General features: G+C 40.6%; 1 protein-coding gene across 3 annotated transcripts in view; it reads left to right on the top strand.

Annotated features, from left to right (window-relative positions):
* The window catches only part of AKAP13 (A-kinase anchoring protein 13), a 324337-nt gene that overhangs the window by 194859 nt on the left and 105583 nt on the right, over positions 1 to 23895 (top strand). Inside the window, exon 1 of one of the 3 annotated variants that reach the window (XM_055326520.1) lies at positions 17114 to 17844. The exons of the other annotated variants lie outside the window; for them this stretch is intronic. Coding sequence (XP_055182495.1) covers positions 17764 to 17844 — 81 coding nt within the window. The 5' untranslated portion in view covers positions 17114 to 17763. Of the gene's footprint in view, positions 1 to 17113; positions 17845 to 23895 lie in introns of those variants that run through there. 3 annotated transcript variants of the gene reach the window in all.

The following is a 23895-nucleotide window of genomic DNA, read 5'->3' as shown; positions in this document are numbered from 1 at the left end:
ACTGCCATGTGTCTGTTTCTTGGCAGGGCTCTCTGGGCAGGAGGACAGGTTAAACAAACAAAAACAAGATAATGCATGCCCTTTTAAGAATATGATCTCTAGGGATCCCTGGGTGGCGCAGTGGTTTGGCGCCTGTCTTTGGCCCGGGGCGCGATCCTGGAGACCCGGGATGGAATCCCACGTCAGGCTCCCGGTGCATGGAGCCTGCTTCTCCCTCTGCCTGTGTCTCTGCCTCTCTGTCTCTCTCTGTGTGACTATCATGAATAAATAAATTTAAAAAAAAATAAAAAAATAAAAAAAAGAATATGATCTCTAGGGGCGCCTGGATGGCTGAGTCAGTTGAATGTCCGACTCTTGATTTCGCTCAGTTTGTGATCTCAGGGTCATGGGATTGAGCCCTACGTCAGGGTCTGTGCTGGGCATGGAGCCTGCATAAGATTCTCTCTCTCCCTGTTCCTCTGCTCCACCCCAAGCCCCTACCCATGTGCTCTTGCTTGCCTCTCTCTCTCTCTCTCTCTCTCTCTCTCTCTCTCTCTCTCTCTCTCTCAAATTAAAATGAATAGGATCTCTGAAATCAGTCTTGTATCTGAAAAGGCTTAGACACTCACTGTGGGTTCTCTAAAAAACCCTTGTTGATGGATAAACATGAAGATGCCTTTAAATTAACTGATGTGAAAAGTTGCCTTGATCCTTCCTCCCAAAGCTTGTCAGTGGGAGCTGGCAGCAGGAAAGAGGAGGTGTAGCAAAAAGGAAAGGGAAGATAGAGAGCTTTCCTGGGGCAGTGTCAGGGAAACAGTAGGGTAACTGAGCATAGCAACCTCCTGAGAACATCTGTGACTGATCAAGCTCTAAAAGGCTAGAAACTGAGCAATAGCTGTGGGAGGACCCAGGCTGTCTCCTTCTTGTAGCAGTTGTTGGTGTAACTTATGATAATTTATCACCCTGGCATGGAGTGAGGAAGGTGGGAATTAAAATGAGATTTTAATAAAAGAAGAAGAAAGGACTGGCTGACTCTTCTTCCTCTGGAAAGGATTTTATCATATAACCAATGAATTTAGTAATGAAAGGAGATAATTGTACAAATCTGTAAATAGGTAAAAAATGGGACTTGTCAAATATTTTTAAAGGCAAGGCTTGCACTTTCAGCTATACACAGTCACAGGAAATGTCAGCAGCTGTTCTGCTAAGTGGAGGCACTGCAGGGCCATAATGTAATAGGACTTTATCAGCATTCATTTCCACAAAATGAAATGTTCCTTTAGGAAGTTCTTTTCTAGTAAACAAATAGTAAATAAAACACTTGACAACTGCATGCCATTGATTTTACGTTTTAACAAGGTAACCTTTACAAAGGAGTATATCTCTGCCTGCCCCCCCCAAAAAAAATTTTTTTTAAAGCATCTATATTCTGATGACCAAAGGGAGTAGCTGAACTGAGAGACAACTCAGCTTTGGCAGAGAGAGGAAATGTGTAGGAAGTCTACCACATTTTTAACTTCCATTCCTTAGAATTGTAGCCTGTGGTTCCTCATTGCATGCCCTGGGACCGAAGACCATCTCATAATTAGATTAGAACATTTCCTCTCCATGGAACCTGTGACAAATAGATCTTTGTGGAATGGCACAGTTTTCAGTGGCTGGACATAAAGTCTTCGGTGCTGGAACTTTGATTTGGAAATCTTTAGTATATTTCAAAAATGCCAATGCATGTACCTGGCAAACACTGGACACCATTTGTCTTCCTCTTGATGTCTGAATTATTGTGGCATCATTGACTATCATGATAAAAATGTATATCCGTGGACACCAATCCTGCTAGTCATGCTGGAAATTGCATTGAAGAGTTACTTGTGTTAATTTATCTGTTGGTCATTCACCTAGTCTCTCAAATAATGGAATGAGACCTATCCAGCCATGTGGTCACCTGGGAAGTGCCTCCCTGAGAAGTCTGTTCACATGTGGATCATGGAAATGGGCTTTTCCTAAAGAATTTTACGGAGCCGTCAGAAAACCATCTTTGCTTTTCATTCCTGCTGTACTCTTAATTCATCAGCTTCATTCAAAATATTATGAAATTGTTTGGGCCTCACTTCATCTGTAACTAAAGGCATTGGCTTTCATACAGTCTCTTAAGCCAAAAAGCTTTCATCCCAAACTCCCTCTGCCAGCCCTCATTTTTTTTTTCCTGTCCAATTTAACCTGTCACTTCAAACTCTGATTCAGAGGGTTCGTGTCCTCATCTTCTTTCACGTGGATTTGCTGGGTTCCTTACTACCAATCTCTTTCTACCTTATAAACTCAGCAGTTCTTCAACTTTTCGGTCTAAAGATCCTGTTACACTTTTAAACATTATTGGGAACTCCAAAGAACACTTGTTTGTATGGGTTATACCTACAACTATTTACCACATTAGAAATTAAAACTGAGACATTGAAAAAGCATTAATTCATTTATAATAGCATTAACAGATCACTACTTGTTAATATGAAGAACATATTTTTATGGAAAATAAGTTTCAAAATTAAATTGGAAGAGTGCCATTTTAATCTAATTGGTTTTAATCTAACTTGACTCAGTAAAAAAACAGTTGGATTCTCATGGTTCTTATTTATTTAACAACATGGTGTTTTGGTTGAAGTATATAAAGAATATCCAGTGTCATGCAGATATATGCTTATTAAAGGGAGGAATATTGTAATTGTTTTCTCGGATAATTTGGTATTTTTATTGATGCCAGATCAGAATTGACAGATGATAGGTTCTTAAGAGTTATTTGCAGTATGGAATTTGAAGTCGTATTGTTGAACATTTTGTATTCTGATACATTAATAAAATCTACTGGTCTGCCTTGTCCTTTTTTGGTGGATCTTTTAGCCATGCACAATTTTCTAACCTCATGGATCAGTCATTTGGAAAGTACTCATTCATTGAGTAACATACAGCTCTTCCAAATATTGACATTTTTTTTTCATTTTCAGAAAATCCCATTTGTTAATTACCACCAGTCTTGTCAGAAATGGCTTTAAGTATTGGTAAACTTGAAAATTTCACAGTGGCAGATACGAATTTTCCAAATTCTTATTTTCACTTGAACATCTGAATTTTATCATCAGTGATAAATATTGCTAGTTGTTTTCTGGAAAGATAGGTTCACTTTGTTCATTTCCAAGAAAATACCTAAGTTCTGAATAAGCATCATTTCGTTTGTCAGTCTTTCAAGTTAAAATTTTGTTCCACGAAAAAAGTGGCTAGCTTAGCCCACAACTTAAAACAGTTGCATAAATGAATTTCCTCAAGATAACCATTCTACCTTACATGCAGAGCATTTTCTGTATACCCCCCACTTGTCACACGGAAGATTAAAGAGATATGTACCTAAAGATTGAAATGTAATGAAGTTGTTATAGCTTCATATAGCTTCATCAAGGACATTCTATGTGAAAAAAATTTTTTTTCTAAAACTATGAGTATATGGCAATGAAGAATATAATGACCACTAACTCACTTTAGTAACACTGCCTTGATTCTTGCTAAGTCCCATCAGCACAAATATCAACAGAGCAAAAGGGCAAATGACATATCTGTAGTACTGTAAGAATAGTCGTGATCCCATAGATACCCTGAAAATGCATCTGGGAGCCTTGAGGTTTTGTAGGCCACACTTTGAGAACCACTGCTCTAGCTTATATACATAAGGTTCTTGCTAAAAGTATATCAAATTAGCTCTTTAGTTTTTAAATTTAGAGTGTGGCATACATAGACTTGACAATCAGCTTCCAGAGGATGCTTCTAAGGGTCCCATTAGCTTTGCTGTTCCGGCTGACAGTCCAGTGGTCAGCCACACTAGACTCCTCATTTCCATTAAATGTGCCCTTGTTCATTGATATTCTGCCGGTGTTGCACCCTTGCAGTCTACCAGGTGCCCTTCCATTCTTGGAAGACCCTTCTCAGGTGTATGCATTGTCCTCCTTCCCCACACTGGAGCACAGAGTGCTGGAAGTGTGAAGTAAGCCATGCGTTATGCACACTGCTGCACAGGGAGCCCTCCTGCCTCCTGCCAGTGACTCTGTACAGTGACCTGCCACATTACCTCACACATGATGGGCACCTACAGTGTTGGTTGCATGTTGAGTACCCTGAAAGAGAATGAAAGGAACAGAACTTCAGCAAGACTGAGTCCTACTTAGTTGATAATTGTCTGTATTCTTCACTAAACTTTGCATAAGAGTATATTTATTCAATTCACTTATTAATTCATCTCTTTCGAGGAACCAGCAATCTTAAGTCATTCCTTTTCCTTTAAAATCTATTATTTGGGGCGCCTGGTGGCTCAGTCCATTAGCATCTGCCTTCAGCTCAGGTCATGATTTCAGGGTCCTGGGATTGAGACTCCGCATCGGGCTCAGCAACCCTGCTTCTCCTTCTGTCCCTTCCTTACTTATGCTCGCTCTCTCTCTGTTGTTTACTGTCTCAAATACATAAAATCTTTACCCCCTAAAAAAAAAAAAATCCTATTTCTTACTTCCACAGCAAGTAATATTTGGAACTTTTAAGTTTTGTTAGCAAGGCTAAAAACTGATTTGATCATGGTGGTAGGAGTTGCAACTAAAAATCATGTAGAGAAGAGGAAGGTTCCTCATTGATAACCCATTAATATGAGTACTGAAGATTGAACCAAGAACTCTTATCTATGTAAACTTTGGATAAATTGCTTTTTTCATGAAACAGAAAAGAGCAAAGCTTCTTCAGACCTTGAAAAACTGCACTTGTATGAAAGACGTAAGCGGTAAGCCATATTAACTAAGGCTGTGCTCTTTGGAAGACCACTAATGCTTGTTCTTATAGCATCCTCATTGGGCAGGCAGAAGAGACCTATTATGATAGACTTAACATGTGGCAAGTTGGAGGGACGAAGCAAAGGCCTCCTCTGTGTCCTTTTCAGTGCTGGAAGCTCAGTGAAGTAGCCCCGATGATACTTAAAACTATCTCCACAGTAGCCTGATTTGTTAGTTGTATTTTCCTTGGCATAGCCAACGGCTCATCAGTGTGATGCAGTCTTCTGAGCCATTAAACACACACCTTGAACACATATGCACCTCATTGAAGAAAGTATTAAATGCTTCCATGAAACTTAGTCTTTACTAATTCACCGTTTTGTGAAGAGTATGTGTTTTTTAAAGTTTCACTTGAAACAGTTTCCTTTTTTCAAGGTTTGTGTTAAAAACATTTATATTAATTCCAGAAAGAGACATCTGTATATTTAGAAAGGTACTGGATTATCTCAGTCTGTTGTTAATTATAAACAAATAAAAATCAATGTATATTTAGTCAGATCTCAAGAACGGCCTTGCAAAACCTACCTCAACTGCAGTTTATATTTCAAAAAGCCATTCAGGGTAGACAGGGAAGGTATTCTACTTGCTGATTAATTTCTGATATGTCCTCTTTATTGACAGGACAAACAAATATGCCATTTGTTGGTGGAGAGCAGAGTAGATACTTTTTCTCGTGCTTATCTCCATATCAGAAATTCATGATTTATTTAAATTTATGAATAAAAGTAACTTGAGTCTATATTGCCTATACCAGTGTGACCTGAGAAATGCGTTGCCTTGCCTGAAATATTTTCTTCAGACAGAGATAGATACTTACTTATTCCTGTAGGAACTGTTTGTTGATTGCTAAGGCCAGGAATCTATAGGAAATCCAAGAAATAGAGAGGTCTTGCTCCAAGTGACTTGTAGAGCAGGTACCCAGATTAGTGTGATAATCGATGGATGCTTTCAGTATGGTAGGAAAGTTAACACAGTTCTGATAGAGTCAAGCTTTTTGACTGAAGTACTTGGTGGAAGCATCATGAAGGTGATCACATAGGAAGGAGTTAAAGACTCGACCGGTTTTGCAGAGATGGGGAAGACTATGAGGGCAGGATCAAGGATGCAGAGTCAGCCAGGTATAAAGTCTAGTCTGAACACAAGACAGTAAGTTGACTTGTGTGGCTGCAGTAGAAGAGTCTTATAAGAATAGGTGAGAGAAAAGGCTAGAGAAGCTGTCATTATGCTGGGCTTCTCTCCCAGAGTCACCTCTTAAAGCCAAATGTTCTTTATCCCAGTGGGTCACTCTGGTATTTCAGCCTTCTGGGTGGGGATTGTTCAGGGATACTGTAAATTCTGTCCAAATTAGGCACTTGGGGGTTAGCCAGGAAAAATCTATAAATATCTGCCTTTTCTTACTCCTTTCCCTTTGCCTCAGATAAAGAGCATTTTTCTTTTTCTCCCCCTCCCCCCCCCAAGGCTAATAACTCTTTCGTCTGAGTTCCCAGTCCTATCTGGGCCTTTTTAAAGAACTGCTTCTCCATAAAACAGCAAGACATTTGAGAAGTTCAGTAGCTTCTTTGGTCTTAGCTTCTGGGGAGGCCCCCTGCCTTCTCCACTTACCAGAGAAGAGAAGACTTTTCCCTCTCTCTCCTTTCTTGTCCCAGGATACAGATACCTTCAGAGGGAACATGGTGATCTGATTCAAAGCAAAGGTGTTTTGGTCTTTAATTTCTAGCTTGAGTCAGAATATTTCAGTTACTTGGTTTTGTCTTGTTCGCTGCCTTCAATACCTCTTTCTTTTTTTCTTTCTAAATAAGGCAAAAATGTATTGATAGTAATAAAATATTACAGCAACGAACAATACTCAGGCCACAGGCACTTAGAATATACTTTACATGTATCAATTCATTTATTCCTCATAGTGGCATTTTTCTTTCATGCTTTGTCATGGTGGATTTTGCCCTCACTGTACAGGTGAGAAACTAAGGAACAGAAAAGTTACTTAGCATGCCCGAGATAGTCTCGCTATAGGGTTTATCTTCTTGACCATTGTGTTGGAGTCACTAGCCAGCTGTCCACCCTTCACTTCCCGTCATGTACTATAGGGGACATCTTGGCCTATATGTATCTCAGTAAAGGGCCATATCCCTACCCACTCCCACCCCAAAACATATTTTTGTGCTAACATCTCTTCTGACACAAATTCTCACAATTTCATTTGAGGTAAACAGTTATGCTGTATTTCCTTAAAAATGTGCAGAACATCAAAATACCTGTATTTGATAATCTTATTCAACTAAAACAAGCTCCAAATAGTAGTCTCTCAATGAGCAAAACCAGATTTATTCTTTTGGGAATGAGCAAATGCCAAAATTGACCTGGCAGTAGTATTAAAAAGTAGGGGATTTTTTTTTCCTTGAAGGATTTTTTCTCTTTTCCCTTTGACAAAAAGACAAAAGTCTTTTTGGACAATTGATAAAAAGAGCAAGTTATACCTCTATATTTTTTGGAAGGCATGATTGTATGGTGGTGTGTGTTTGCCTTGAGGGATGAGGGAAGTCTTCCATGGGAAGCTGAATCATTTCTTGGCTTTTCCGACTGAGTGACTATATTAGGGCTATTCTTTTTGCCGTGAAGTGAAAAATAAGAGTAAGTTGAGTAATTTCCTAAAGTAATACGTTTGAATTTTATGTGGGATGCAAAATTTTCCTGGGGTGGAGGGAATGGTTATTTTGAGCATTGTTTGAGCATTGTTTTCATGTCTGACCAAGGCTTTTATCCTTTAAATTCAGAAACTCCTTTAGACTACCTACCTCTTCTGTATGTTAACACTGGCAAAATGTTTGTTCTCTCATTGTTTAATAAATAAACTGATCAGCCGTTGGAAAAGTCTGAGGATTATGACAGTGGTAATAAGTGAGCACATAATCAGTCATCCAGCTTTTGGGTGTCTGGTGTCATTTTTAACACTCTGTAGGAGAAACAGAAGCACCTGTTGCCCTTAAGGAACTCACCATTTACTCACAGTCAAAGTAAGCATCAAGGAATAACAATAGAGGGCAGAACACTGGAAAATGAGCCCATCAGAGTACAAGACTATCAGAGTTCAAAGGACAGAATTTTAAGGTGGGTTTGAGTAGGCAGAGATATTCCCTAATTAGGAAAGTAGGATTTCAGGGGTATATTTTGGCTGAGGTGGAGTGACGAGATAGGGAATTCTATAAGCCACAACTGTTCTAAGAGCCAGGGAGCATTGAGGTAGGAAGAACCATGTCCCAATTGTGGAACCTTAAGAGACCAACTGTATACCTATCCTGGGAAGTAGTAGTCAGTAAGACTGGATGAAACCATGGAGTGAGTGGTATGATATCCACATGAAGGAGATTAGGTTTGATGAGGCCAAAGACTTGTAGTATCCTCCTGAATTACAGCAAAAGTCATACAGCTTCTCTGCTCCAAAGTCCTTGCTGGCTCCCACTGGCCTCTGTATAGAGTCTGGACTTTTTGGCATGACATCATATGCTTTTATAATCTAGGTGTTTAATGCTTTCCCAGGCTGATGTTACAGCACTTCCCTACAGGATTTGATGCATGGAACTAGAAAGTTTGGCTAATCCTCTGTCATACCTGCTATTCATCAACATCTGTACCCTCACTCAAACTCTTTAAAGGCAACGCCTGCCTTCATGGAATTTTTTAGTTAATCAGTTCATCCAGAGATCCTCATTCCTTTACTACAATTCTGCATTTTATTTGTACTACCCATGCTGTCTCATGTTTTTATTCCATGCTGTTGCCCCTTCCTTGAGGTCTCAGGAATGTCTCATCCATCTTTATAGCTCATAACACCTCCCAGAGCACAACTACAGCAGGCATTTAAATATTTGTTGAAGGGATAAATTTTGTTAATATTCACTAATTCATTACTAACTGGTCATGACATGCTAGTGATGACAAAATCCCATTAGGAAATTCTGGTCAGTAAATGTCAGTGTTGTTTCCCTTGATCTCAATGCCTTTGTTTTATAGAATGAGGTTTGTTCTTACTTCCATAGATGTTCATATGGAAAGGGAGTTTCTTACTTATTGGCTATTCACTAATTTTTCCATTTCCTTGCCAAAACACTGTCCACCCTGCTTCCCTCCTCTAGCTGTTATGAAGCACTTGTCCATATTCTTAACCAAAATAGCAGTGTGTGCACTCAAGTGTTCTGTTCTCTTCTGGTCTTTATGACAGAAGCTCTTGGAAAGAATTGAAAGTACACAAAAGAACAGTCATACATGTTGCATAGAACTCACTTTTTTGTTAATGGCCCTTTTTCTCTGTTCATTTACTCTCAGAAATTTTTTTACAATCTAAAGTATTTATTACTAGGTTAGCAACCCTATAGCAACCATGATAGAAGGATTCACTAAGATACTTTCTGCAATAGGAAAAACATCTTAAGAGATAGCTAGGAAAAATTGAGTATGTAGGCAGAGCCTAAATGTTCCCTTTTGTGAAATGGTAGGATATTTAAATCCAGCTCTCATCACTCTGCTACCCCAGAACTGCCCCTACCAATTTTACCAGATTGGCAAAATCCAAATCTCTTACTTACTTGACCTTTTTTATAACACTTGACACTGTTTACCGTTCTTCCTATGAAGTGTTTCCTTCTTTTAGTGTCTCCGATGTCCTGTCTGTGTATTGATTCCCAAATCTGAAAGCCAGGTCCCTGCCATTCTCCTGGGCTCTGGACGCACCTGCTTGCCTGCTTACGAGGGCACTCTGCTTGGATGGGTCTAAGATCCTTGGATTCTCTGCATCTAAAACCAACTCACCATCTCCTCTCTCCCTACCTCCTCCTTGTGCTCCATTCCACCTTCTGTGTGGTTGCCCAGGGCAGAATCCTAGTCAGACCACACCTTTCCTCCTCATCCTCCACCCAGTGACTCCCATTTTCCTTTCTAGGTCTCCATGTTCGTTCATCACTTGAATTCAGACTTCCTTTCTCTCTCTTCCAGCGTCCATGACAGCTTTGTGACCAATCTCCCTGCTTCTCTCATCTTTTCCCTCCTATCTATTGAGCATGCTCTAGAAAAATGATATTTTTGAACTGCAAAACCGATCGTGCCTTTCTCGAGCTAACAACCCTCCAGTGGCTTTTTCTTGTTGGAGTGATTCAGACTTCTCTAAGCGTGCTCATCTGGCACCAGCCTTTTTCTGCTGCTCGGGCCTTGTCCTTTGTCCCTTGCTGTTTCTCACCTCTGGGCCTTTGTGCTCAGTCCTCTGTCAGAACCTGTGCCCAGAATATCTGTTTGGCTCTCCGTCCTGGGGCTCCCTCCTCGCAGCTGCATATGCACACGTCCCACCTAGTTAGTGCCTGCTTCTCTGTCAGCATCTCTGCAGTAGACCTGTGCTGGCAGTTGGAGCATGATAACTCTCCAGGCATGTGTTCTCGTAGTGCCCCGTGACCCTCTGTCCCAACACTTCTCACACATTATCCTAAGTCTTTAATGTCTCATCTGCTGCTGTGGCCTCAGTGCCAAGCAGGGGCGTTCAGTAAATAGATCTCATTCACTTCACTTCCTGAAAAGTGGGTTGAAGGTTTAGGTCAGTGACATGTGACATACAATCACAACAATATTGTGGATTTTCCACGTGAAATTTCTTGGTTGTTACTGATACTAAATTTGCCATTTTTAGCATTCTGAGCATTTCATGTTTTTAAAATACTAATGTATCCTAAAGTCACATTCTTTGGAAAAATTTGAAAATTCTATTGAAAAATTAAATGTTTATACAATATTCGATATACTTAAGTAGGGATAATTTATTGTATGTCAATTATACCTCAGTAAAGTTGCTTCAAAATCATTTAAGTGATGGAACACCTGGGTGGTGCAGTTGGTTATGTGTCCGACTCTTCATTTCAGCTCAGGTCATGATTTCAGTAAAAACGATACGAAACGTTGTAAAATGGAGCCTCAACTTACGCTCTACAGTCAGTGGGGAGTCTGCTTAGAGTTTCTTCTCCCTTTGCATCTGCCCCTCAAATAGATAAGTAAATCTTAAAAAAAAAATTATTTAAGTGATAAAAAATATTTTTCAAAGTCTAAGTTATTATCTGAAATAGCGGTTATGACCAGAAATTTAGTCTGAACCTCATGCTTATAAATGTATATATAAACTTTTTGGAGGAAATAGGAAAAGTGTATTTGAATGATCTTTAATAGTATAGTGTGTTGAAGATTAAGAAAATGTGGAGGGAGCATATCGTTTTTACTATTAATGCTTTGGGGAGAAAAAGAGGTGCTATTACTTACAGTTATTTTACTCAACTAAAAGTTTGCAGTTGTAGGATTATGAAGTTGGTAAGATTTTTGCATGTGAGAAATAGTTTATACCATTAGGAAGAAAGAGTAGCTTTTGTTTCATTTTGTCAGTGATGTAGTGTTTTATGTGATATAGTCATAATGATCATGCTAAAAATGTTGCTAGAAGATTCAGAAATAACAGTGGATATTATTTATAGTTGATCAGAAAGGACTGTCTTTGGGATCTGGTTTCAAATATAGTGCACACAGGGATGGTGATTATCAAATAGTATGCTGCATGGATTGTGTCTCAGTTCTCCTTTTGAGAGGGTCACTGGACTGTCTGAACTAGAGAATGCCATCCATCTAGTATGATTCATTTTCATCAAGAGATGTTACAGATTGTTCCATATAGTAAAGAAGATGAAGAAATGGCACTCAGGGTTCCATGGGCTTTGTAGCTGATGGAATAGCAGTTTCCCAGGAGTCCTAGTTGATGCATTGCCATCCTTCCGAGGGAGGCTTTTAGTGACATACCTTGGGGCCTTCATGGTTAACCTTGCCCTTCAGGTTTATGGATGATAGTAAGTTTGGAGGGATAGCTGTTATTTCAATGACAGAATCTAGATTCCAGATGCTGTTTTTAGGCTAAAATGATAAATGAGAACATAGAAAGGAAAGATGTAAAGTGGGTTTTTACATAAAATCAGAAGGTTAGGGATGCCTGAGTGGCTTTTAGTGGTCGAGCATCTGCCTTTGGCTCAGGTCATGATTCCAGGGTCCTGCGATCTAGTGACGCATTGGGCTCCCCACAGGGAGCCTGTTTCTCCCTCTACCTGTGTCTCTGCCTCTCTCTGTGTGTTTCTCATTAATAAATAAATAAAATCTCTAAAAAGACTAAAGTCACAAGATATAGTATGGAATGTTTATTATATAGTATAGTGAAGCAAGCCCTGTTTTGAGTCCAACAAAAAAGGTACAGGAAATGAGTGTGTTTCATCAGAGGCATATATCCTTCTAGTAGAGTGGTATTCACGTGAAGATGGCCAGATTGATCTTCATCACCCCAGGTTTTATGGTCACAGGGAGGACAGACAGCCATTGGTCAGGTGCCTCGTTGCCTGCAGTTGTGGGAACTGTGATCCAGGAGAGAAGCTCTAAAGAGGAGGGTGGTGAGTCATGATGGGTATCCTCAAATATTTAAAATGCTGCCTCAAAATAGCTAACGTTTGTCCCAAGGAGAGAAACTAGGATTAGTAGCTCCATTCATTTTGAAGAAGGCCTGACTCGCAGTCATCAGTATTTAGAAACCTTTTTAGTCTCTGCAGTGGATGCATTCATTCTGATTTTTGTAATACGTTATTGGAGTAAGAAGCTGTTGAAAGGGAATGTTCAGTATTAGAATGTTGACAAAGAAGTCGAGTCTGTTTAATGATAACACTTTCCACCTGTACCTTCTAAAATTAGGAACCATTTGTCATTTTTCTTGAGAGAAGAAGAATTATTCTCTCCTTTGGCATTTTTGTTGAATCAAGTCTGATAATATTGATAGAGTTACAAATTCCAAGTTTTATGCTTTTAACATTGAGGGACTACTCAAGGCAAAATAAGATGCGTAATGAAAAGAAAGAAGATTTACAGAATTGAGTTTAAAGGAGACTTGTGTTCTTAGCTGTATGACCCTGTACAACTGACTGCAATTCTGAATGCACCTCTTCCTCAGCTGCAAAGTAGATGCTAACCATATAGCTTTTGATGAGGAATAAATGAGATTATACCCATGGAAGCACTTAGAAAACAGCAAGGACTCAGTACACGTTGTTACCAATAAATCTTGCCCCAGAAGAAACTGGCATGTCACTACTTTTCCACCCCACATTATGATTCTGCCATCTTTCTCCTCTCCCCACTGCTTTTATTTCACCATGCTGTGGGCAGTTTTAGTAAAATTTTAACATTTGTGAACTTGTTCCATGAGACCTGTTTCCCAGGACAAGCAAAAGTGTGTGAAGAGACATTTTTAAAGCTTTGTTGTTGTTTTTCTTATATACTTTCATCTTAATTTCTTTTTGTCATTGTTATCATGCTCACATCATTTACTGCTACTAGCCAAATGGTCCTCTGGTTTCTTCTTGCGAAGGCAAGAAGGGGTTAAAACAGAGGCACTGCTTTGCTTCTACCCTTTTCCAAATGAACCAGAACAGTTGGTGGGTATCTGCCAGGCCTCCCTCTTCTCCTCTGCCTTTTTCAGCCTTCTTGGAACCTCCAAATCTGTGGGTCAAAGAAATGACTAGGGGACAAGGACAGTAGGCTTCCTCTCCTGGACCAGTATTGCTCTCAGACACCTCAGTTGAAATTAAAAAGGAAATCGCAAATGGAAACAGTGCTTTTGCAGCCATTGTAAATCATTTCCTTTTTTTCTCGTCCCAAGTAATCAATCATCATACGTGAAGGAGTCTGTAATTCCAAGCAGACAAGAATTGCCCAAGTGGAGGTGAAGTGTTTTATTTTATATTCTGGCAAATTTTGCTGCCAACAAACAGGTAAATCTGGGTGACTCACTGTTTTTAAGTTAATCACAGATAAATGAAAATTAACTGTGGTAGACCTTTCCTTCCTTCTGATTTCATGTGAAAAGTGGAGGAGGAAAACATAGTGACGCAAGAATACACTACATGTTTTCTACCACCAGTTTTGAAAGAATTTCTCAATTCCTTTTTCTTTCTCCTCTGCATCTACCCACATCCTATAAGCTATATGGCAGATGATAAAGATTTCTTAGTCTCAGACTGACCATATCCAGTTGAGAAGGAACTTCATATAGGACCCATCCCCTATAGTTTTCCAGAGTCCAACTCATTATCCCACATTGCCCATTAAGAGTATAGCACACCTAGGAATAGAAAGAACCCTTGATTTTCATCCTGGTACCTCGTTTTCACTGCAGAGACTGAATTGATCATTGAGGGAGGAGGGCAATTAGCCAGTACCCAGTCACTTGCTGCTGCTTTATGTTTACTTTGGGGTTCTAGGAAAAAATGCTTAGTAGAAGTAGACTCACCTCCTCCCTTTCCCCACAGTGCTTATTGGCTTTTGGTGTTCTCTTTGGGTCTTTAGCATCCCCACTAGGTGGTGTCCTAATTCAGAAGCTTGTCTGGTGCTTGAGACTGGTCTCTTCTCTAACTCAACAAAAGGAGCCTAATAGAGCTGACCCATGAGAATTGCTTCCGTAATTTGGATAAGGTGTTAGATCTTATAATTAAATAAATCAAAAGAAGATTTAATTCATGAACAGAAATGCTATAGTTGAATTAAAATTCATAAAATATTTTTCTACTTCATCTTCTGGAATCCTTAAGAACATATGTTGGGCCTGTCGTGTGAAAAGAGTAAAAGCACTGGTTGCTTCTGTTAAAGAATTTGGTACTCCTTTTGCAGATAGAATGGGATGGAGGACATAGAAGGGAGATACAGTTAATCTTGTAAATAACTACTATGGTAAGAGGCTGTAAATAATAAACATATTTTAGTACAAGTTGCCAAAATTAAAGGAGAGGGAGAATTTTCTCAAAACAAAAATTCATAGCTCTCAGCTCTGGTTTGTATATAAAATGATTGGTTGTTGCGTTTCAAAATCCTAACAGAATAACTGGTCAGTGGTTCCAGATGTTTTTGATAAAAACTTGGAATTGTCACAGCAGCAGCCAAAGCACAGGACTGCAGATCCTATCCTGTCTTCTGTGGAAAGTGCTGAACGGATCCAGAGGGGAAAGCAAAACACACTCTTTTTCCCCCCCACCCAGAGTATTTGTTCCCTACCCAGAGCGTTTGTTCTACAAGGAGGAACAGAATACGTAAGGACAACTCCAAATCTTTGTAGTAGGTTTACTTATGTGCGCAGGAGTAGGAAACCTAGATTTCCAGCCTCTGGCACAGAGTCATCAGATTGTCAGAAATAAACAGGGTAGTCTATAATAATCTGTAAGTCTCAAAACATTTCAGACAATTACATTATTTTGAAACCGGTTTCTCTCGAATGATATAAACTTCTTGAGGACAGAGACCTTGTAATTTGTTCGCCTTCACTGCAGGGCACAAAATATCTGTCAAAGCAATATAGATTATCTGCATTTAAGGCAGTAAGTACTTAGACGAGGTTGGGAATGGAAGGCTGTATGGTGACTAAAGCATTTCTGATCCCTTGAGAGATGCCTGGGAACCTTGGAAGCAGGAAACATTTGATTCTAATTAAAACAGAAGGGAGTGGCAGGAGGAATAAACCATGTGGAGGACAGAGGGGAGCTGGCTTTGTGTTCATATGGAAAGAAGCTGGGGCGGGGGGGTGCCCCTCTAAATTATAGCTTGATGAAAGTTCTCCCAGAAAAGGTGATAATCTAGCAGTGTTCTCATACACTAAAGCCTGAAGGGTCTTCCGATTTGTGCTCTGGGTCAGAGTCTCAAAGTATTTGTAAAGCCCTGGCCAGGTTCCCACCCTTTTGGTAAGTCTGAGCAAGAACTTTATTTACAACCTTTTAATCTCTCTAATCATCATGTTTCTACTGTTTTCCATCCTTACTCTAGTGAAAATGAAAAGCAGCATCTGTTTCACCATTGGTGTTGGTGACATCACAGAGCCTGGGCTCACTGGGGCGCATGTAGGGAGGGGAGGCTGTCCACCTTGCGTGCCCTGCTTGACACAGTGAGGGGTGGGGATTGGGGCTTCTGCGTTGGGCACAGCTGGGGTTGCAGTATGGTAATAGGCGAGGAAAACACTCCCTTGCTTGTAGGGTTTACTGCATTTCCCTCCTTTGAGCTGGTTAGCAACTGTGAACGCCTGGCCTGAGGAAATGGTGACTCATCAGACCTTCTACACCCCTTCTATAAACCCCTGAGAAACCTTGTCACCAACTCTGTTGGCAGTGCTGACAGAGATTTAAGTGCTCAATCTCTCTTCCTCTTTTCCCTGTGGTATTTGAATCCCCTCCTCATTCATACACCAGGTCTGGCTAAGGACTCTCCGGGCCCCTAGAGGAAAATGGTGGCCGTGTCATGCTTCCAGAAGGAGATCTTATTCTTGCCTCTCTCCACTCTTTCCCAGACCCCTTAAGAACTAAGTGAGAGTGTCTGCAGTAAGAGGATGAATTCTCCAATAGGTGCCCTGAGGCTGTTGCACCAGGGTGGGGCTAGGTCTCAGCAAAAATGAGGTGACAGAGAGTGCACGTGAAGCCCTGAGGGGGTAAGGCATCCCAGCATAGGTGGTTTGGCTTAGGTGACCCTCCTCACTCAGAAAAAGTATCCCCGTGTGTGCCCATTCATTCCACTCTTTTTCTCTTAGTATCCATTAAAGCCCCTCTATGACTCACTTTCTCCCCACCCACCCCCGCCTCAAAAAAAAAAAAAAAAAGCAAACAGATGAACTCGTGATGATTTTTACACCATGTTAGGTACTTTGGGAGCCACTTGTGGATCCTAGAGACATAGCCCTGAAATACTTGGCTGACATTTTTCTTATATTAAATCATTGGTTTGCATTTGGCAGGGAGCTGTGGTGTACGCCTTGGGTAGTTTCAATTTTCTGTACTTCGTGGAATAGATAAGTATATTGTACTTGCTCGTGTCGTTTAGGATGACATCCTCCCCCTTTTATTATCGTACTGTTCCAACATCATAGCGTTCGAGTTGCATCTTGCAATGCCTGACAGAGCCTTTTTCATAGGGGACAATATGAGGAGGAGGAGGGGAGGAGGAGGAGGAAGTGGGTTGGAAAAGGAAGCCTTGTTTTTCTCTTCTCTGTCTGTGGATGAATCATGTTCCCACTGCAATTAGGTTTTCAAACCTCCAAGGCTGCTGGTCTGGAGCTAAAAGGGCAAGTAGTGACGTTCCTGAGGGTGAGGGAAAGGGGGGCTGGGGTAGGAAAGAGCCAGCGCCCAAGGAGGGAGGAGGGAGTAGCGCAGGAGGAGTGGTCTTTCTTTTCTCCTTTTTCTCTGCTGTCATTAGAGATTTTCAACTGAAGTCAGAACCAAGCCCTACTGCCTAGCGAGCAAGAGGCTGACGCTAAAGACTCTACTTTGAACAGAATCTCCAAGCATCTGCTATTTTTTTTTTATTTTCCTGTAAAGGAAAAATTTATTTTCCTTGTTATTATTTTTTTAAACAAGAACAGAATTTAATGAGAGAATGAGGATGTTTTCGTGCAATCCCTTTGAAATAGAGTTGTCTTACCTTTTTCTCTCTTTTGCTTTTCCTGACAAAGTACATACTGGATTTTTATTGCCTGCCTTGGGTTTTTCCCCCACGTGTGTCGGCCATTATGCTTAGCCGGCTCATTAATAATTTTTCTACTGGAGTTGTCGCCAGTGATGGAAATGCTGTGTGCTTCTCTTTCACTCAAGATCTGCATAAAGTATAGCATCGGGAGGCACTTACTGTTCATATTATGAATTACAAATTTATCATCCTAGTGCTCTGAAGTTGCCAGAAAGTCCTCCGTCATCAGTTCAAGAAATTGGATTCCACTCCATTTCTTTTTAATCAATTTTGGACCCTTTGAGAGTTTTATAGAGAGGGGAGTCTAGAAGGCACAGATCTCCAGCTCAGCGTGAGAAATTTTAAACTCTGGACTTGGGGGAGTGCAATTTGAACAAAAATGTATGAACGGCACAAGAGGCGCTACAGCCTATGTGACATCTCCAAGGTGGACAGGACTGTGGATGTGGTGTTGCTGAAGGTAAGGGCCACACTTCAGAATCCCGAAGTTCTCAAGCTCCTTTATCTCTCTGCATCCAGTAACTCAATCCCTGGCTGCCCTGTACTGGGAGAAAGGCTGAGAAGTTGTGTGAAAAGTAGAAGGTGGAGGGGTGAGATTGGTGATTTTAAGGTTGTTAGAAGAATACCTGAACAGAGTATGGAGGGCTTAAGAATCAGTAGTGAGCCATACTTACTTTTGAAATGTCATTTTGCTTGCTTTAAAATGCATTCTAAGGCTCAGGAGAACTCATACTCTTGAAAATCACAATGGGAGAAATTTGCCTTCAGAGTTGCTCTTTCCCAAGACGTCTCTGTCTTGTGCTTCCCATTCCCTCACCCTCCCCTGCTCCAGCCCCATCTGTCTGGGTATCACTTTCTCTTGGTCTCCTTTTCTCTGTCTTTCGTCTGAATCTTTCCTACCTGTTGTTTTCTGCTGTCTCTTGAAACTCTTTAGGGGCAAGATGGACAACATTTATTCCCTTCGGAAGGGTCTCCAACCTATTTATTAAAGTTGCGAAGTGGTGCTTCTGCTTTGGTTTGACTGCTTTTCATGAGCTCTGTTGATGTATTTGTTTTCTTGGCATTAGTGATGTTGGGTGTCTAAGCAGGATGGGGGTGGAGACTGAAGAGCTAATTGCTCACAGAAAGCATCCTTGAAATCTAAAATTAGTAAGGACTCCTCCAGCCATAAGATGGAAGTCTGGGAATGTTGGACGGCTCAATTAGCACTTTTTGGAAATTTAGCAGTTTTCTGGCAAAGGCAGGGGAAATTAGAAGCCAGCCAAGTGCTTCACAGTTGCCAAGAGAACCTCCATACCTGAACTTGTGAAAGTATAGAGCTAGCAGGGGGTAGGCAGAGTGGTAATGTATTGCCCTGGTAAAGAAATTTTGGAACTGTGTTATCAGTTTATCAATTCAGTTGATTACTTGAGACTTTCTAATTTTTTTATTGGTCCATCGAGGCCAAGAAACAGGTCTAGAAGGCCAGACACAGAAGCCAATGAAATAACACCTTGGATGAGAAGCCAGGTAGGAGTCATGATTTGTGGTAGAGTGGTGTCACTATCCCTCCTAATTTCTGTCAGGTACTTGTCTGACTTGCTAGGCCTAGACTGAGAGCAGTTTGGGAACTTGGCATTTTGAATTTGTTCCAAGATGTTGTTAATTTTAGTTTCTCTGAAATAGGATTACTTCTGTGAAAGCACAGTGGTGTTTTAAAATTTATGTCCTCATATATTTAGAAGAGCCTAGTTTTTAGGACTTTTATATGCTTGACTCTTGATGATTTTACCTGTCTGGGGGGAAAAGAGGGAGGGAGTATAGAACATCCTAGTCAAGGCATCACAGGGAATATCAAACATTTAAAATAATGCTAATATGGGTAGTACTCTTCCATCTAGCTGGGCATGAAAACCTTTATGAGTGGAGCCAGATCAGCATGGGCTTATTGGGCTCAGAAATGCTGTTTCACAGTTTTAACAAAACACTTCCATGTACGTCGTTTCATTTGAGACTTATTGCTCAGGCACCGGCTCATCACCTGCCCCCCCTCCCCTCCATGTTCATATGAAGAGCGTCAGGCTTCTCTAGATCTCTTGAGCCATGGTGAGAGTATGAAGTACTTGACTGACAAAGATGTGATTTTTTTTTTTTAACGAGGCCACAGCTAATAAAGGACAAAATTAAGGTTTTTTTTTTTTTTTTTTTTTTTAGATTTTATTTATTTATTCATGAGAGACAGAGAGGCAGAGACACAGGCAGAGGGAGAACAGACTCCATGCAGGGAGCCCGACGTGGGACACGATCCTGGGTCTCCAGGATCAGGCCCTGGGCTGAAGGCGGCGCTAAACCGCTGAGCCACCTGGACTGCCCAAAATTAAGTTTTTTAAGTGAATTTTTTAAGTGAATTTGTATTCTTTTAATATTTTATACTGTGCTGCCAACTGTATAAGAGTTTCAGTAGAGAAAACTTCACTTCTCAGAAAATAGGCATTGTTGACAAGTAAACATTAGGAGTCCTGAAAATAGTGTTTGAAGTAATATAGCTAAGTTTCATGTGTCCTCCCCCCCTTTGGAGGCAGAGGAGGTTACATCATTGAGAGACACACATTTAATAGGACACCTGAGTGGCTCAGTGGTTGAACTCATCTGCCTTTGGCTCAGGGCGTGATCCTGGTCCTGGAATTGAGTCCCACTTCGGGCTCCTTGTGAGGAGCCTGCTTCTCCCTCTGCCTGTGTCTCTGCCTCTCTCTGTGTGTCTCTCGTGAGGAAATGAAATCTTAAAAAAAAAAAAAAAAAAAAAAAAGTATTAATGACCTATTTGATGCCAGTGACAGTGCTAAGTCCAAGGGGTACACAGTTCTTTAAAATCCTCTTCTTGCTCAAAGATGGACAATTAAAGAGAGAAATGAAAAAGTATGCATTACTATAAACAATTTGACAGGCATGAGCAGTGAGCTATATAGAAAATAATCAGAAGGCCTGTTTTAGATAAAAAGGTGTTTCTGAGGTGCCAACATTTAAAAAACTGATCCCCAGAGGATAGTAAGATGCCAGCTAGCCCAAGCGAAAGTGTTCCAGGGAGACTGAACAGGAAATGCAGAGACCTGAGGTACTCAGGGAAGCAGTGGAAGGGCCACTAGACAGGGACACACTGGCCTAGCAGAGGAGCAGTATCGAAAGAGTCATAATGGGACTTAGAAAAACAGCCATGAGAAGTTGGCTTTGTTTGGATACATTACTTCTGAAATAATGTTTTGAAGAGATCTTCTGGCTGTGTGTGGATGAGGTAGGCTGCCATTACGGCAGCCCAAGGCATGGTAACTTGGTTTTGTGGTCTGAAGTGGGAAAAAGTGGATGGATATGAGATCCAAGCATTTCATTTTTACATTCCTAGTTTGTGTCGTTTTACATGTGGAAAAATAGATAGGGATAGCCCATAATTTTCCAAAAGTCTCAGAGCTCGTGTAATAGGTCCTAGGATGCAAACCCAGATCTGATTTTTTTCAGAGCTCATGCTTTTTTCTTGCTATCCTAGACCTCCTCTTCAAGTCAACAGTGCCTTTTGTTACATGAACATGTGAATCAGTTTTCATTTGTAAATACATACGTGTTTCTTTTCTAAGACTTTGGATTTTTGGAGGGGTTTTTTGTTTGTTTTTTTAAGTAGGCTCCAATGTGGGGCTTGAACTCATGGCCCTGAGATCAAGACTTGAGCTGAGATGAACCAGCTAAACTACCTAGGCACTCTTAGATTCCAACTTTCCTGTTGGAAATAATCTTAGAACCTACCTCTATCACTTCTTTCCCATTACAGGATTTCTTTCTGTAACACTTAGGGCAGACTCATGGCCTCATACAAATTAATTCCTTTTGCACAATTTTTTGCAGATTTTTTTTCCACAATGCTTTTTTTAAAATAATTCAGAAGTATTCGCCAGTTATCTTTCATTTTGAACTTTAGTACCTTTAGTGTTTTTAAAAAAAATAATGTTTGGGTGTATATGCCACTTCAGTTCTCAAGTGATCATGTGTATGTTCTCCACTTTTTTATCTGTGGAAGTCTGCTCTTTTATACAAATGAGCTTGTAATTTTTTTCATCTGTTTGCTATATCTAAACACTGAAAACGATGTTCCTGATTTGTATTAAATGCTCAAAAAGTTTTGTTAATTGAATGAATTGATCTATCAAGATTTCTAAGTAAGGATTCCTACACTTCATGCTACATACGTTGTACTAAAAGGTTGATGTATGAACACGGAGATAGAGTATAACAATAAACACAAAATTAAGATTGTGGGCCTCCCACTATGGAATTCCACATTTAAGACTCCAGGTCTTCCCATTGGCATCCTAGTAATTCACTGCGGATTAGCTTCACAATTCTCATCCTAGATTATGTACCTGTGCTTTATTTGGCTTATGCTGCATTCCGATCTGTTCCCTTCGTCAGTTCTGTACAGCCCCTTTCATGGTAGCTCTTCTGCATCAAGGCCTTCCCTTAAGTTTTTCCTGAAGCTACATACGTTGTTGGTCTCTGTCCTTAGATCGGCTCTTGCTGATCCCCATCATCAACCTCTAGCATCCCTGAAATCTTACCTCCTTTCTGAATTCTTCGCTAAATAATAAGGCATAAGTTAACAATCCCTTGGTCACTTACCCCTCCAGCCCCCAGCCCAGTATACACATACATATTGCTCTTCCTTAGCATATGACATTCTCCTGACTACTCCCTCTCTATGTGTGTATAACTTCTTGCTCCTGCAAGAAATGGTTGGTAACTCTGAATCACATGCTCAAAAAGGGATATGGAAGAATTTTATTGTTAGCAGGAACCCTTTGGTACAAACAGGCCCACTTTTGTCAACATCCTTCAAAAAGCTAGTAGGGAACTCACAGGTTGGTAAACAATAGAAGTTGTCACCTAACGTAGTTCAGTAGCTAAACTCGTGATGAGTTTTCCTGAGACCAGTGTTAACACCAGAGGACACTACATATCTGAAACTTTTTGCACAACTAGACCAAAAAGAAGGGCATCAGTATCTAGAATTGACTGCTAATGTAAACTGATTTTAGTCCCAAGAGCCATTTCTCTTTTACTAATTTTATAACTTTGGGTACCTAGAAAAACATACTGCCTACGAATAATAATAGGATTCTTCTTGTTATTGATGATTTATTGAGAGCATACTTTGTAGCTAGTTATTAAGAGTGTCAGGTGAATGCTTATGATATTTGCAACCACGTTATGGGTGCATTAAATGAAATTATTATTATTATTATTATTTTTCTTTTTATGATAGTCACACACAGAGAGAGAGAGAGAGAGAGAGAGGCAGAGACATAGGCAGAGGGAGAAGCAGGCTCCATACACCGGGAGCCCGACGTGGGATTCGATCCCGAGTCTCCAGGATCGCGCCCTGGGCCAAAGGCAGGTGCTAAACCACTGCGCCACCCAGGGATCCCATTAAATGAAATTATTTACAGAGGACAACCTGTCCCTATCCATGATGTTTAGGCAGGCCACATGACCTCATTAGCTAAAGCTCAAAGGAGTAATTTGTCTTTGAGTCTAGGGCCATTTTCCCAAGAAATACATATCCTTCATAAGTTTGCTTGCTCTAAGACAGTTCCGCATTGCATCAAACAAAAGATGTAAGGAGGCTAAGGACTGAGGACAGCCGAGCATGTCTGCTCAGTTGTAGTCTGATTCCCCGAAAAGATTTTGACTCATGTGTTGGCTTCCATGTCCGGATGGTGGGTTTTTGCTTCCTTTTGTTCAGCTTGATAACTCCGGCTGGATCTCCTGAGACAGTTGCAGAGGAAGTAAATATGAGCAATGGCTGGGAAGGCTGGGTGTAACCGTGGGCTTGTATTATTAGGATGTTCAGATATAAACAGTAGGAGAAACATTGCCCAAAACAAAAGGCAGTTCTCTCTACTGGAAATATGTACAGCTCTATTTTCAGACTGATGGGAACCCAACATGGGTGCAGTTTAGATGCTCACAAGGAGTCCCAGGCTTCACAGCAAAAATGAAAAATGACCGGAATGACCTGATGTTTCTTTGGAGCTTCCATTGTCCTGTGTCCCGTGTGCACCATAGCTCATCTGAACTTTGGATGCTGAATCCCTGTTGTGTCCATGATCTAGGTATAACGGAGATAGTATGGACAAAGGACTAAATGTGCTTTTTAGCTAAAGAATCATAAATGGGGGCAGAGTCAGAAAGGTTTTTGGTAACTTCTTCCTCTACAAACGTGGATATATAATGGCAGAGTGTTGGTCTTCTTCACTTCTAGCTGCTTGCTAAACAAAATTTCTGCATCGTCTTGAACTCTTCCTTATCCTACCCGTTCAGTCAGTTGCCAGTCCTGTGTCTTGCTTGTACTAGTGCAAAGATTCCATTGGGCAAAATCTGGAGAGGGGCTCATAATCATCTTCGTTCTTCTCTTAAACTCAAATTATTAGCATCTCAACACTTGTTTCTTCCCTTTCTGCTTTCTGATTCTGCTAACAATCAGAATCTT

The sequence above is a fragment of the Nyctereutes procyonoides genome, unplaced genomic scaffold (assembly GCF_905146905.1).
Source record: "Nyctereutes procyonoides isolate TBG_1078 unplaced genomic scaffold, NYPRO_anot_genome, whole genome shotgun sequence".
Classification (NCBI taxonomy): domain Eukaryota; kingdom Metazoa; phylum Chordata; class Mammalia; order Carnivora; family Canidae; genus Nyctereutes; species Nyctereutes procyonoides.
The sequence above is the reverse complement of the archived record's forward strand: the minus strand, read 5'-3'. Positions and strand labels throughout refer to the sequence as shown.